The following is a 15,408-nucleotide window of genomic DNA, read 5'->3' on the forward strand; positions in this document are numbered from 1 at the left end:
ATATATGACACAGTTAATCCGACAGTAATATGTAATAACTGTACACTAAGAAAATATCTTCACAGAGAGTTAATTCTACTTTTCTTATACTGTATATAATTATCTACACACACAGTATTACAATATGTATTATTTCAACTTCGAACCATGTAATATGACTACTAAAGCACTATTGTATTATATAACTCATTAAAATTACACTACAGTAGTTGCAACTGGGTAACACCAAACATTTCTGAAGCGTGAAGGGTAAAACATTATAAAAATTAAAATAATCGAAGTGTGTACAATCTTCATAAATTTTAACGTTGAACATTACACCATCAAGTCAAAACCACAAGTAAGGGAAAGATACATTTGTGGTGACCGAATTTCCAGTAGCTATTAAGTCCTTTATGTTCCGACGTCAACCATTTCCTTGACGTTGTCTCCGATATGGTTTATCTGAACAAAAAAGTGTGTAATTTCCGGAGAAGTTCAAGTACGTTTATGCAGTTATGAATTTATATGTTTATTATTATCCATCTTCCTAAAAAGAAACTTTCAAATGCGTCGTAAGTGTCATTAACCATTGCAGATTTGCATATTTCCTCCAAGGATGTTTAAGCGTAGGCCTACGGGTTCACTTCTAGGCAATACAATTTATCACCAACACGAGTCCGGCGAACATAGCACACAGCATGGTTGGTAAGGCATGCAAAGTTGTCGAACCGTTGCACTGGTCTGTAGAACAGCAGTAAACGCATGACCCAGTGCCCAATATTTTGTTACAGCCCTGTAAACAACTTGCACTGCAGCTTCTCTCAACTGAAACTATCTCGTCAAACAGTGTGACAATCTCTTTCTATGAAAACAATATTAAAATCATGAGCAACGGCACTCGCCAATAATTTTGCTTAAGCCGGTTAAGGTCACCGAGAGAATATAATTACCCCGGGAATTAATGGAAACGGGCCGCCGCAGAACCCTATACGAACACTCATAATTAGTTTTCGTATTTGCAAATTTTGTAATATTAGGCAAACTAATAGTAAATCGTCATGTCGTTAGATTAGAAGATACAAAATTCAACTTGGACAAATTGAACACATGAGTAGATTTGTAGGCCTAATCATAGGCCTAATACAACTCATAATACCTAATACTGATGATAAATAGAATAATCCATTAAGCCTTGTGTAGACTATCAAATTTTATTTGACAAAAGCACGTGACATGCCTAAATATACTCATAATGACGTGACATCACGAACATATCGTGACTATGTGCGTACAACAGATTTGTCAAGAAAATTTGGTAATCTTGACAGAAATTAAAGAAATGTAGCCATAACTTACCTTACAATAAGAACTACACTGAGTAACATTGATATCATTTTGAGGAACTCCAAGCAAAAACTGACTGTCAGTGCAAGTATCTTCCTCAACAGTCAGAGTTGAGTAGCTGCATTTGTAACATTCAAAGGACGCCACAACTAATGGATTAAGATTTAAAAATGGAGGAATTAGCACATAATGCATTAATCTAATCAACAGTTTTAGATGATTACCGAGGCTGTGTACAGTAGGCCCCTACGGTATTCACGAATGTGTTTGGCTGTCTGTTTGTTAATAGAGTTATACAAAATTAAATGTTGTGGATGAAAAAACTCTCTGTGTGTTCAGTGCGCCAAATTAACACACACAAGAACCACGACTAACCCTACCTAAGGTCAATCACCTAAAATGATGGGTAACAAAACGCAACCCAAACATGCCACGTTTTACCAAGAGAAAAATACCTCCTTGTTTTTACCTTCCCTCATTTAGTTGAGTCTACGTTTGAAGCGTGTTAGTTAATTTGGCCCCATACGGTTCAGTGTAGCACCGTAAATAACCCGAATTGATGCAAACACAAGCCACTATTGTTGTGTGGATGCTTGCGTTTCAATGCGTTTGTGCTTTAAAATTTGTGGGCGCGGTGTTTCTTGAGTTAGCACACAAAAAACGCGTGATTTGGTCTCGAACTTGAACTCTCGATGAGCACTATTACATGTTCGTGGTGGTACTGAATTAATTTTCCCAAGAGTTCCTTTGACGAAATGGGTTGGTTAAATGAAATTTGTCAAGGAATCTATTTAAGTGACATTCACGCAGAACCAATTCATGCTGCCAAGAGAGAGAGAGGTGGGGGGAGAGCGGCCGCAATATGGCATGGCGCGGTTCGCAATAAACTTAATTTAGATGCGTTTTAAAAAAACAAGCAAGTTTAGCCTACTAACCACAGTCGATTTGCATTGTAAACCACTTTGATATTTAAGGCATTCTGACGCAAGTTTAACCCGGCGATACGCAGGAAATGAGATAAGTAAAGTTCACTGTCAAGTGTGTTTCCATAGCTTACAGAACGAAATGTTCATAAGTTGAGAGCAGCAGATCTAAAGCGAAGTAATAGGTAGGGCATGAGGCAGTAGGGGCTGAGTCACAACGATCACAAGATTGAAAGTGGTGAGAACTTGGTGATTGATTCTCATTTACCTTAAAACTTCTAATAGAAACCCAGTACTCCAATGATAACCAATGCTTTAATAGTAACCAACTTATAAGTATCTATAATAATGACCCACTACTCTAATAGTAAACCACTGGAATTATAGAGTGTCAAAACTCCATACACATTATAGGCCTACAAATGATTGTAAAATCAACATTTATAGGGAGTTTTCGCAAGCTTACAAAAACAATAACGAATACGGTTATGTCATTAAATTTCTAAAGCATATATGTTAGGCGATTCTTTTTTTTTTTTTTTTTTTTTTTTTTTTTGCATGAATCAGTGATCACATTCAGCGTACAACATATTGTCAAAAATGTTTCATGCACGAATGACGATAACGATAAATTCATAATACAATTTATATAAATATATAGGCTATGTATATAGCCTATATATAGCCAATAGGCCATAAGATAAGATAAGATAAGATAAGATAACTTTATTGTTCCACAAGGGAAATTCTTCTGCTCGTCATCACATACAGTATTATATTAACAAATGTAAAACAAATATAAAAACATACAAAACAGTCACTAAAGAAAATATAACAATAGGCCTACACAAGTAAAATACAATGACTACCATCGATAAAATAAATTGAATTACAATAATGATTATTTTTATTATTCTTATTCTTATTATTATTATTATTATTATTATTATTATTACAATGCATGAATCAGTGATTACATTCAGCGTACAGCATATTGTCAAAAATGTTTCATGCACGAATGACGATAACGATAAATGACGTATTCGTTATCGTTTTCGCAAGTTTGCAAAATCTCCTAATATTTTTTTTATAAAACTGTGAATGAATACTCCTGTAGGCCTATATGATATTTGTTTTGAATACTGTGAACCAACTTAAATACTAAAACAAAGAAATAGTGACCCTGGATTTTTATTAGAAGTTTTACGTTATCTCAAGTTGTGCTGGTTCTCTTCATTGGTTGCGCTGTACACAGATGAGGATAGTTGTACAAAAGGTAGAATATACAGTAATATTCAGGATGGATGTTTTGACGTTTTCATGAATGTCCCATGCTTACTCAATTATGATGGCAGCCCACATCCTCAGAACTATCTCCCTGTCAAAACGTTTTAGATAAATCAGTAACGCGCATTCTCGAATGATATAATGAGTCGAGTCCGCCAACACGGTTTTCAAAAAGCACACTGCGCACAGAACAGCACATAGCTTTGAACAGTTTTGGCGCCACTGGCGAACCCTCCAACACATAGTAATATATAATATAAATCATTCAAATTTTACCTGTTATTGACATGAGCAGGAAAACGAAGCCAAGTGGTGCATTCATGATTATTATTCAATTATCCTATATAGGATGCTAGATGTAGAAAACAAAGAAATGAAAATATAGCCTCATTAATACAATCTATGTACTTCTAATTAGGCCACACAAAATATCACAACTTAATAATAAAGATAATAATAATAATAATAATTAATATTATTATTATTAGTATTATAAGATTGTATGTTCTCAACTTTTGATAAAGATGATAACATACAGGAAGATATGATCACATTACAGCGGTAATGCTGTAATGATATATAAATTTTGAACGTTAAAGAAGAGGAATCTGTGAGTGTGAAATATTATTATTATTATTATTATTATTATTGATTCTTTTCCAGCCTTTTTGTCTATAGGTCTATCAGCATACACACCCATCATGTAGGTAGGCTTATATCTATAGCCTTCTGAATGCATGTAGAACGGATTGTCACATGTTAAATGCTCTACTTCCCGTACAGTTTTAAATAATTTTAAAAATCTGGCTTAAGAAATTCAAATACAAGACGATTTGAAGAGGTCATCTTAAGAAGTGGACTGGTAGGCAACTGATAATGATAATGATGATTGATAATAATTATTGTAATTTTTAATTTGTTATAACTGTCATTGGTGAACTATTTATTTTTAAGTGTTTACCTACCAACTTAATGGATGTATAGGCCTATTAATTTTGGAACAATAAGCTTAAAAATGTATTGTCCCATGCAAAATACCATTTTAAAGTAACATAAACCAGGGAACAGTGAAAATTTAACTGTTCCCTGCATAAACCATTTTTAAGTAACACAAACAGAGACTTTCTCAACTACAACAGTTTTGGGGTTTTTTTTCAGGACTACCTACGTGGCGTACCTTTAAACAACATAGGACCATTATCAACTTGAAAATATTGAGTAGTAAACTAAAAAAATGTTAGTGCATCATCAACACTGTTGCTTAGAGACCGAGTTACAAACGAATAATAGGTAGCCTTCGGCCATTGAATCTGTTTGACTCTCGTTTACATTCAGTATATACTGACTCATTTTTTGTCGACGCTGATTGGTCAGATGAATCATAGTTGGATCAAGTAGCGTTCCCGATTAAATTGCGTCAGGGACATATACGCAAGTGTAACGATTGTAATGGGAAAAAAAACTAACTGTAGCTACAGTGTAATTTAAAGTAGCAAAACATTATTTATAAATAATTGAAGTGCCGAAATTCATTATATATAAATAATGATTATTTATAAATAAGGAAAATCGCTCCGCCAATTATTTATATATAATTCTTGGAAGCGAAACTAATTATGTGAAAAAATGTTGAATTATATATTAAATAATGAATTATATGTATATAATTTTGTTAAATAATGAAAGTACATCTGGCGCCTCATATATGGAAACCAAGCTTTAATCTTTTTTTGGGTCGATTTACAATTTCGACAGAGGACTTCAGTTTTACTGTTACGTTCAAAATTTGTTCCTTTATTTCTACACGAACGTCTAAACAAGTCATATTTAAGTTATATTATGTTATTATCTTATATTGTACTTTTGTTAGATAAAATATTAAAGTTTTAACTGATTAATAGCAGGCCTATACCCATCGGGAAAAAATAATAAAACAAAACGTGCGGAGAAATAGCTACTTGAGAATATTTTGTGAACCAATAGTCCTCATGTATCTATAAGACTCTGCCGAACTAATAAATGAAATTTAAGCCGACCGGGCACTCATTGCAACCGACGATCGTCGGCCTACTCGATATTTATATAGAAGCAACGGATCGTTTTTAATGACGATCTGTCCAGACTGCTGCTACCGACAATCAGCAGACGGCGTCGCGCCGTCTAGCGCTGTGGCACAGGGACCGGAGGTACATTCGACCCAGTGAGTGACTAGCTTTATAAGCGCAAGTCACTTTGATAATAGTATAATACACATACTCCAAGTATTGAAATGCACGCCATCGTGTCAAATATTCAATATTTCGACATTAGGTTATGTCCCACGTCATCATCAGGAATTCCTGATGATGACATAATGTCGAAATAGTGAATCCCCACACGATGGCGTGCATTTCTATACCTGGAGTATGTATTATACTATCTTATCTGAGATTAATCAGTGGACCTTTCGGTTTTTACTTTGATATACTCCATATAAATTAAGATCAAATATGATATTAACAAGAACATTTCACAAGAAAAAAACTCATTTATGTTGTCTTACCTTCTATTCGACTAAAAGACAGGTGTGGATGCGGAAGCCTATATTATTGCCGGGATACAAATACCTGCGATAACATTGTGAAAAGCTGTTCTTAGAGTTTGTCGGTTGCCACAGCAATATTATTGAACAAAATCAGCAATCAAAATCGTTGATAATAAGCTGATTGCTGATTGGTTGAGTAAGACGTCACACTTCATACTCAACTAACCATGAGATAATCCCACTTATCTCGTCCATTTAAAATGGTATGGTGATCTATTGTTACACAAAAATGAAACATGAGCTCAAAAAGGTCTCAAAAAGGGTTTTAAATAATATAAGGTAATACTTTCTTTACAGAGGGTGGTTGATAAGTTGACTATGGAATTCCTAAAGGCGTGATAAATTAATAGTAGGCCTAAGGCGGATTAACAAAAACAGGGAAGAAAATAGATAAGGAGCATTAAAAAAGCACCACCACACACCTAAGTTTAAGTGTAGGTTTTAATTTAGACCAACAGAGATTCCAAGTTGGACAAATTTGCACAGGCGTGAAAAATGTATACTGGTGCATCGGAAATATCTAGGCCCTACTACAAGTGAAGGAATTTTTTGGAATTTTACCGATGCTCATCAGAATTGATTGTTATAAACGTGAGATATCATTGTACATAGGTAGATGAGAAACTATATAACAAACCGGTTAGTCAAAGCATGGTCAGAGCTAAATTTTGGTACAAGATGTTAGTTGGGACAAATGTCTGCTGGGCCGAGTTGTCTGACACTGAGATAATTTATATTGGTCCGAAGTGACTGATATTCCCAAAACCAATCCTAAAAGTACTGTACATGGCGAATGTTTATTAATAGCTCAAAAGTCGAAAATAGTACACATATGTTTTAGTAATAGGCAATAGCCTAAATTTATGCGTCAGCTTGTGTCTGTAAATATGTATATATATATATCTGTCTCTTATACACATCTAGATGTGTATAAGAGACAGCCTAAATCATCTTGCGGTAATGACAGATATAATATAGTCACCATATTATCTTCTTCTTCTTCAGCTCCCAGATAGGCATCCGCCTGTCAGCGGTGCTATAGAGCATCTTTCTCCACTTCTGTCTGTCTAACATTTCACCGCTATTTCTTAATTCTTGGAAGGTGGGCATATTATTCCTATTTAGAGTATCTTTAATTGTGTCCATCCATCGTTTCCTTGGTCGTCCTCTTGGTCTTTTCTCACATGGTGTCCTGTTCCAACATCTCTTAATTATCATCTATTCTCTGACCAAGCCATCTTAACTGGGCTGCTTCAATTTTATTGCGGATGGGCGTCACACCAACCTGTCTTCGGATCGCCTCATTTTTTACTTTGTCCAGTCTGGTCTTATTGGCAATAAGAAGAGGCTTGTATCCTACTCCAGTCTGTTGTTGTCATTGCCCATGCTTCTGTACCATACATCAAAGTAGGGAACAGGACTGTATCAAAATAATCTGCTTGGTGTTTCAGGCCCGTAGCCGGGCGGGGGGGTTATGGTTCGGATGAACCCCCCTTTTCTAGCGAACCCCCTCGAATTTTTGAATGAGTCCCACTCGGACAGAATGTCTGTTTTTAACTTACCCAGCATAAAATCAAAATTTAGCACCTAATTAATTATTTGGTCACCCGTTTTTAAATTGTAGCCTGCGATACAAGCCTACATTCATAGAATATCTCAGCTTCAGAAGTTCGGAGATTTAAATTGAACGCAACTCCGGCAAACCATGACTTTACGATAGCTCACATAAGGATGGCAAACATCGATAAAAACTTTCACTGGCCTTTGGCTGAATGTTTGTAAGAAATGTACCAACCGGTAACGAAACCGGTCTCGGTCTACCTAGAGTAAATGGCGCCACTAAACGAAAATAAAGTTTTGCGACTTAACCACCAAATGCAGCTAAAGTTTTGCGACTTAATTGTGGATTTGGTGGTTAGTAAATTCCATAGCCATACTGTCCATAGCGCACACTAAACTATTTGCTGATGGAGCATTTTTGGGAAATTGACTCCTTTTTTCCACCCCAAACAACATTATTATTAATAAATCAACATGGTCCATCTCAGTCATCATAGCGAGTCACAAAATTAGGGAGTTTGTTTTCAACAGCAGACACACACACAACAGAACGGAGTGCGTCAAAATATAAAAAAATACGTACTGGCATTTTGTAATACACATTCCCTTGTTGTACATTAACATAACATACACTGAGGATCGCCAACGAATTGGGTGGGGTATTCAAACTTTTACGATATGGTGACTCTATTTCGATTAAAACGTTAAAGTGATTATATAAGAATTAGATGAGTCACTGTCAATAAAACAATTCGCGGAAGAGGAGTAGGCCTATTCAAAATATCGGTACTATTAATATGGGACTAATCAGATGACTGACGCCATTCTCCATCGACAATTGATTTTATGTTCATTATTTATCTGCAATTCTTATCTACAGTATATACACTAGAGAATATTTACACTCACAATTAAAAAAAAAAGTTACCAACAACGACATCTAAATAGCTGTGGGAAAAAACAAATTATCAGCCTGCTGCTCTCTGTTTGAATAGTGATCGTAACTGAACGATAATGATGCAGCAACACGCTTGGTCAACTTGTGAAAATTTAGAGCCTCCTTCTGTTGTTTGCCCCTTAAAACAAATTTTGGAGTGTTATACAGTACGATTTCAAAACATTGTCATCGTAAAGAAACAGCTATAATATTGAAAACAAACATAGTTGCCATAGACCCGGTTTCATACACACTCGCTTAAGTAAATTTCAAAGGAAACTGTTTCCCCAATTTTTCTCATTGTTAAATACTCATATGCAATACTGTAGGCCCCTGGTATAAAATTGACAGATCAATTAGACACCCTGTAAAGATCGATTATGCCCTTTCATATAAAAAGGCCATAGGCCTAATATGTGTGTGTGAAGTACTGACTTTGTTAATATCGAATGGGTGAAATTGTGCACAAACTTCAAACTCTTGGCCTAACATACAATGCCAGAGGAAAGGATATCACGTTTTAGTCACCAAAAAGAATTTTCCACGGTCGCACAGAGTAGGCCTTCTAATAGTAGGCACTTCAGTCACGTAACATTTTCCGTTGAATGACACACACACGCAGTACGGTACTTCTAAAGCCTGTTTTCCACAAGGCGAATTTATTCGCTCAAATCGAAAGCGTCAGTTCATGCGCATGCGCATTTACATTCCTATCGGAGTTTTTGCGAAGCGAAAAAAAAGCGCAACCAATCAGATCTCAGAAAGTGAACCGACGCTTTGATTCGCGCGAATAAATTCGCCTAGTGGAAAACCAGCTTAACGTATGGCCCAAAGCGAACGAGTGTCTGGTCTCGAAAATCCAGACACTTCGTTAAGGAATAATACATTTTGTTTATTATTGGTTGGCCTGGGACCTAGGAAGGCAGGCCAGCTTTGCCGTCGAAAGTCCTGGGATTCGACGATGACGTCAGTGCACATGTTTACAAACGCCATTGATTGGAATGAAAATAGGCGTGCTGAATTTCATTTGTTTTATGAAAGATAGCATTTATCGAACATTTATCTATATAAAAACAAGATTAATATTGTATAAATTGTATTTGAAGAAAAACGTGGTAGTGGATTATAGAAATTTAATTCGGATTTCCTAAACAACATAATCTTTGTCGAAACACATGGAACTTAGTTCAGTTGAACAATGGGATCTAATTAAAATTAAAGTAAAAGAGTACGCAATTCGTTTTGGCAAATTCAAAAATAAAATTTAAAAATAGCAAAAAAAGAAAAACTACAAAAAGAAATAAATCAATTAAATATCGACCTGGTAAATATACACGGTGATAAAAGAATTGATTTAGAATTAAAAACAAAAACAAAAAAAACTTGAAAAAATATATATGTATGAAGCAAAAGGTGCACAAGTTCGCTCAAGAGCTAAATGGATAGAAGAAGGGAAAACTAACTCTAAATACTTCCTTGGACTAGAAAAAAATAATGAAAGAAAAAAACAAATTTAAAAAAATAAAAAAGCCCAATGGTACATACGCCCAAACAACTAAAGACATACTAGCCGAAGAAGTTAATTACTTTGAGATTTTATACTCCAATCAAAATATAGATAGAAATTAAATTCATGAATATTTAAAATCATGTAAATCACCTAAACTAACGACCCAAGAGCAACAATCATGTGAAGGTGAAATCACCATTGCAGAGTGCGAAAACGCAATGCATAAAATGAAAATTAATAAGCACCTGGTACAGATGGACTTACGGTAGGCTAGAGTTTTACCGTTTTTTCTGGCCAAAAATAGGGTCCTTAGTGTGTAAAAGTCTAAACCAGGGGTTAAATAGGGAAACTATCACATTCACAAAGAAGAGGGGTTATAAACCTGGTCGAGCACGAGAATCTTAATAATTAAAGGCCCATTACCCTCTTAAATGTCGATTAAAAAATTGCCGCCTTTGTTTTATCAAAAAACTTCAAATGTAATTAAAAAAATAATCAGGGAACAGTGAAATTTCACTGTTCCCTGAAATAATAAATAATGACCAAAAAGGTTATATTGAAGGTCGCTTTGGTGGCGAAAATGTCAGGCTTATAGAAGATTTACTTGAATATATGGATAATGAAAACCAAACTGGTGCAATTATAAGTATTGATTTCAGTAAAGCTTTTGAGACTGTAAATAGAGATTTTCTGATTAATACACTTTATCATTTCAATTTCGGGGCATCATTTATAAAATGGGTAAAAGTTCTGTACTGTAGCACTGAGTGCATTGTAATAATAATGGTTGGTGCTCAAAGAGTTTCAGTATGCGCGGGGGTATTAGATAGGATTGCCCTTTTTCTGCTCTCCTCTTCAGCATGGTAGCCGAAGTCATGGCGTTAAAAATAAGAAATGATGTAACGATAAAAGGTATTGTGCTACCAAATACAGGCAATTGCGATAATGAAGTAAAAATAGCGCAATTAGCTGATGACACAGTTTTATTTATTAGAGATGAGAAAAGTATAAAAAAAAAAGTTTAGATAATATAGTTAATTTTGGAAAGATTTCTGGTCTTCAATTAAATTTAAAAAAAGACAAACGCCATGTGGTTAGGCCAATGGAAATTGAGGAAATGTAGTCCATTTGATATTAAATGGACAAGTGGTTTCAAAATTCTTGGAATATTTGTTGGCCATGACAAATCTATATGTAATATAACAAATAAGTATGAAAAAATCGAATCTTTAAAACATATTCTTAATTTATGGCGTAAAAGGAATTTAACTTTATTTGGAAGGTTATAATTTTACAACAATTAGCGTTAGCAAAGCTGGTATACAATTCTAGTATTTTAGAAACCTCCGAATTTGTCTTAAAACAAGTTAACAATATTGTCTATGACTTTTTGTGGGATAAAAAAATAGAAAAATAAAAAGATTAACTCTCATAAACAAATATGAACATGGTGGTATAAAAGCACCCGACTTCAGGTCTCAAGTGCCATCTTTCAACATATCATGGGCTAGACGTCTTTCCAATGATGAAACGTCTAAATGGAAATTATGTCATCTATGTATTTTAACAGAATTGGCCCGCAATATGTTATTGAAAATAGGCCTATGTCACACTTAAATGTAAAAAAAAAATGTGAAGGTATTCCTAGTTTTTATATAGGTGTATTAAAGGCGTTAACTAGTTTTAACGAAATTATAATGAAATACCCAACATGTTACAATGAAATACTCGAACAAAACATTTGGGGAAATAAAATAATAACTTACAATGGTCTATCACTATTGTATAGAAACTGGATAAGGTCAGGTATAAGAAAAATCAAAGATATTGTGCTTGGAAATAGATTTATTCAATCGAACGAATTATTAGAAAAGTTATCTACTAAATCAAATTGGATATCAGAATATCATATTGTGTTAAAGGCCATTCCACATGAATGGAAAGATGTGATTTTTTCACAAAATGAGAATGCAGAGCAAGAGAAACCTTTTGCTTATTACAAAACCGTGTAACACAAAATGCAAACAAACGTATACTAGTTTTGTCGAAAGCAAATGTATAGAACCGAAATGTCAATTAAAATGGGAATTATATTTTAATACTACAGTTGATTGGATGTTAACCTGGAAAAGAAAAGTAAAAATGATTAGTGAAAACAAACTCAAACAAGTTAATTTTAAATTATTAGATAGAATTATTCCCACTAGGAAAAGATTATGTATATGGAAAATTAAAAACTCAAACACGTGCTTACAATGCAACCGTGTTGAGGATGATGCACATTTATTTTATGAATGTGCAGAAGCCAGTAATCTATGGCGCTACATTAACGAACTTACCTCAAAAAATTATAATATTGAGTTAAACTTTAAAACATAGTACTTTGTACAGGGAATATGTATGCAGACAATTTGTTTTCATTAGGTTTATTTTGCATATATAAAGCAAATGTGTTAAAACAAATTAATAAATGGAAATTTACCTCAGTCTATCAACTGTTTATTGTTAAAAAAAGTATAAGAAAGTACATTAAATAGGCCTATACGAAAATAATATATGTAAACATGTACTTGACCAACCTCAATATGTACAGTGTAATGCTTTTTTTTTTTAATCGATCGGTTAACTTTACACTTGGATTTACAGTGATTTTTTTTTGATTGATTGATTGATCGATAAATGCTGCATTTACATTGTATATTACAATTTTATCACATTTGTTTTCTGCAAATTATAATCATTTTACCCATTATGAGAAACTGATATGCAGTAGCTGTTTATGCCAGATATGAATTGTGAATAAAAGTGGGACGACCCCACAAAAGATTAAAAAAAAATATTGTAGAAATTGTATTTCTAAAGATTCATATATAATTCATATTTTATTTGGTAGACAATAAATATTCAGTAAGATACTAAAAACGATTATTAATTTTGAAATGTGCATCAAATCTCAGCTATTATTAATCAGTATGTATTAGGTTAAAGTCTTAAAACAATAATTTCGAATTAGGCCTAGTAAACAAATAATTGTAATTAAAGTTTAGGTTCCCATGATGTCAGATGACGTATTCAATAATGAAGCTATATTTTGGGCTCTGACTTAATTTAACGATGGCCCTGTCAGTTGTAGTAATGACATTTATTTGTGCTTTTTTAGCCATGTAGTAAAAATAGTACTATTATTTTCAGTGTACAAGATGAGAGTCAAGAAGAAGTTCAGCTCCTACTTTATTTTGTAACAGGCAACTCTATTTGTTTATATAGGCCTACTGGAAGATTCATTATTTAAGTTAAAACAATACAAAACTTCTTAAAAGTTTTATATATTATAAATAAGCACAGTACATAATTCTTTGTAAATTACTTTATAGGCCTATATAATAGCTTGTTTTGTTTTATAATAACAAATGTGTTGAGTATATTGATATTGATTATGCGATGAGGTTTTTTTTTTGTCTTTCGGTGTGATTAAAACATGCCAATTCTCAGAAAATATTTTCCAATTTTATTATATTACCACCTTTTATTACATAGATCTTTTTCAAAACATAACTGCTTTTATAACATTATATAGACCCAATTAAACACAAAAACTGCTCTGGCTTCGGGGGCTTCGCCCCCGACCTCACCGGGGCCCTTAGGCAGTCCCCTGGATCCCACACCCAGAGAACCCCTCCCCCTTGAAATGACCTGGCTACGGGCCTGTGTTTGTCCTATAGGATAGGATACAACGCACCTACATTCTTGCTGAATTTCCCAATTCTCTCTGTGATATCCAATTTATTTCCAACTTTTTGCATGACGACGCTTCCTAGATATTTTGCCTTTTCTACATTTTTCACGGTTTCTCCATTGATGATTTTATGTTGAGGTTCTCTTCTTTCTTCCTGCTGACACAGAGGATTTCAGTCTTTGAGACATTCAGCTTCATAAACTGCTCTTTTAAAACATTCATTGCAATGACGTATGTATTGCTCTCTCAAGATCTTCTCTTTCATCTGTGTAGTATGAAATATCATCTGCATAGGCCATAATGAGACCTGTGGTGGGTCGATTATGTTTTAATTTAAAATTTCTTAAGACGCTGTCCATGTATGCAATAAATAATATTGGGGATATAACACTTCCCTGTTTTACACCAGTTTCTACATTGAACCATTTCTTATTATCAAAACCTGTCCTGACCTTGCAGAGGCATGGGCTACACATGCTTTTCAAAGCTCTTCCTAAACGGCCAGCGATACCATACTCTTCTTCCATACACATCCACTGCATCTCCTTAGGTATAGAGTCGAAAGCTTTGCTTAAATCAATGAAAGTGAAATAAGCCGGTTTGTTGACTCCCATGATTTTTCCACCAACGATCGTATGCTGAATATCAGGTCAGTAGTAAACATGTCCTTTCTGTAGCCATGTTGTTCTAAACCCATCCTTGGTTCAATCCGCTAACTCTTTTTTCTGTAATTCTTTAGTATAATTTAGCTGAATGATTAATTAGTGAAATTCCCATATAGTTTTCACAACTACCGGAGTCTCCTTTTCTTTTATAGTTTGGTATGATTAAAGTTTTTCCCCAATCTTCTGGTATTTCACCTTTGCGCCAACATTAGTATATTAATCGTAATACATGTCTATTGATCTCCTCACCTCCATATTTAATTATTTCTATAGTGATTTCATCTTCCCCTGACGATTTCAAATTTTTCATTTTCTAAATAGCTGTTTCTAATTCTTGTAATTTAATCATCTTTTAACTCCTCCACACTTGTTTCTTCCCTGCAAGTTTTTTCAATTATTATCTCTTCTGGTTTTACATTCAGTAACTTATTGAAATATTCTGTCCACCGATTATTGATACTCGAGGCTAGTTCATGAATTTTACAAGCAAAGGTTATCCACTTCTGGCTTGCTAAGCCTATCGAAGCTTCTTGTTTTAGGGTCGTTAATTCGTGGCTACTATGTGTCTATTGCTCCCTTACAGGTAACAGGCTTGCCTCCTCAAGCCCAAGCAGGCACAAAGTTGGTTTAAGCTGGTGCACTTTGACAGTTACGCGACCCCTTGTTGTGATGGATTGCTGTTGGATTTGCAATGAGAGGCCATCACAACCGCACCATCATCATTATATATTATATTCTATATACATATGGTACATGTAAGCGTATATTCACCACCACCATTATATTATATAAACATATGTACATGTAAATATATATTCATATACATATTATTTAACATTCAATATATACATACATATATATATACATATATATAACATCT

At 34.1% G+C, this 15,408-nt stretch overlaps 1 protein-coding gene across 2 annotated transcripts; it reads right to left on the minus strand.

Moving 5' to 3' along the window:
• Positions 1–69: 69 nt before the first annotated feature.
• Positions 70–6,233, minus strand: LOC117118154 (U-scoloptoxin(05)-Er1a-like). 2 transcript variants are annotated; one of them, XM_033262668.1, is made up of 4 exons: positions 6,079–6,233; positions 3,813–3,888; positions 1,339–1,475; positions 70–844 (listed from the first exon to the last, which is right to left on the minus strand). In XM_033262668.1, exons 2-4 carry the CDS (start codon positions 3,856–3,858, stop codon positions 629–631), a joined length of 399 nt encoding a protein of 132 aa, XP_033118559.1. In that variant the 5' UTR covers positions 3,859–3,888; positions 6,079–6,233; the 3' UTR covers positions 70–628. The 2 variants fall into 2 exon arrangements, with proteins under 2 accessions (XP_033118559.1, XP_033118560.1); XM_033262669.1 differs by lacking the exons at positions 3,813–3,888; positions 6,079–6,233 and adding an exon at positions 1,796–2,134.
• Positions 6,234–15,408: the final 9,175 nt, after the last annotated feature.

Source organism: Anneissia japonica, unplaced genomic scaffold (assembly GCF_011630105.1).
Source record: "Anneissia japonica isolate Jap-2015-1 unplaced genomic scaffold, ASM1163010v1 scaffold11779_len1430905_cov172, whole genome shotgun sequence".
NCBI classification, from domain to species: domain Eukaryota; kingdom Metazoa; phylum Echinodermata; class Crinoidea; order Comatulida; family Comatulidae; genus Anneissia; species Anneissia japonica.

Coding starts and splice junctions, on each gene's coding strand:
- LOC117118154 (XM_033262668.1), bottom strand. CDS start 3,858: ATGAATGCACCACTTGGCTTCGTTTTCCTGCTCATGTCAATAACAG. Junction 1,476..3,812: donor CCTGCTCATGTCAATAACAG/GTAAAATTTGAA, acceptor TTAATCCATTAG/TTGTGGCGTCCTTTGAATGT. Junction 845..1,338: donor AGTGTAGTTCTTATTGTAAG/GTAAGTTATGGC, acceptor TTGTTTTCATAG/AAAGAGATTGTCACACTGTT.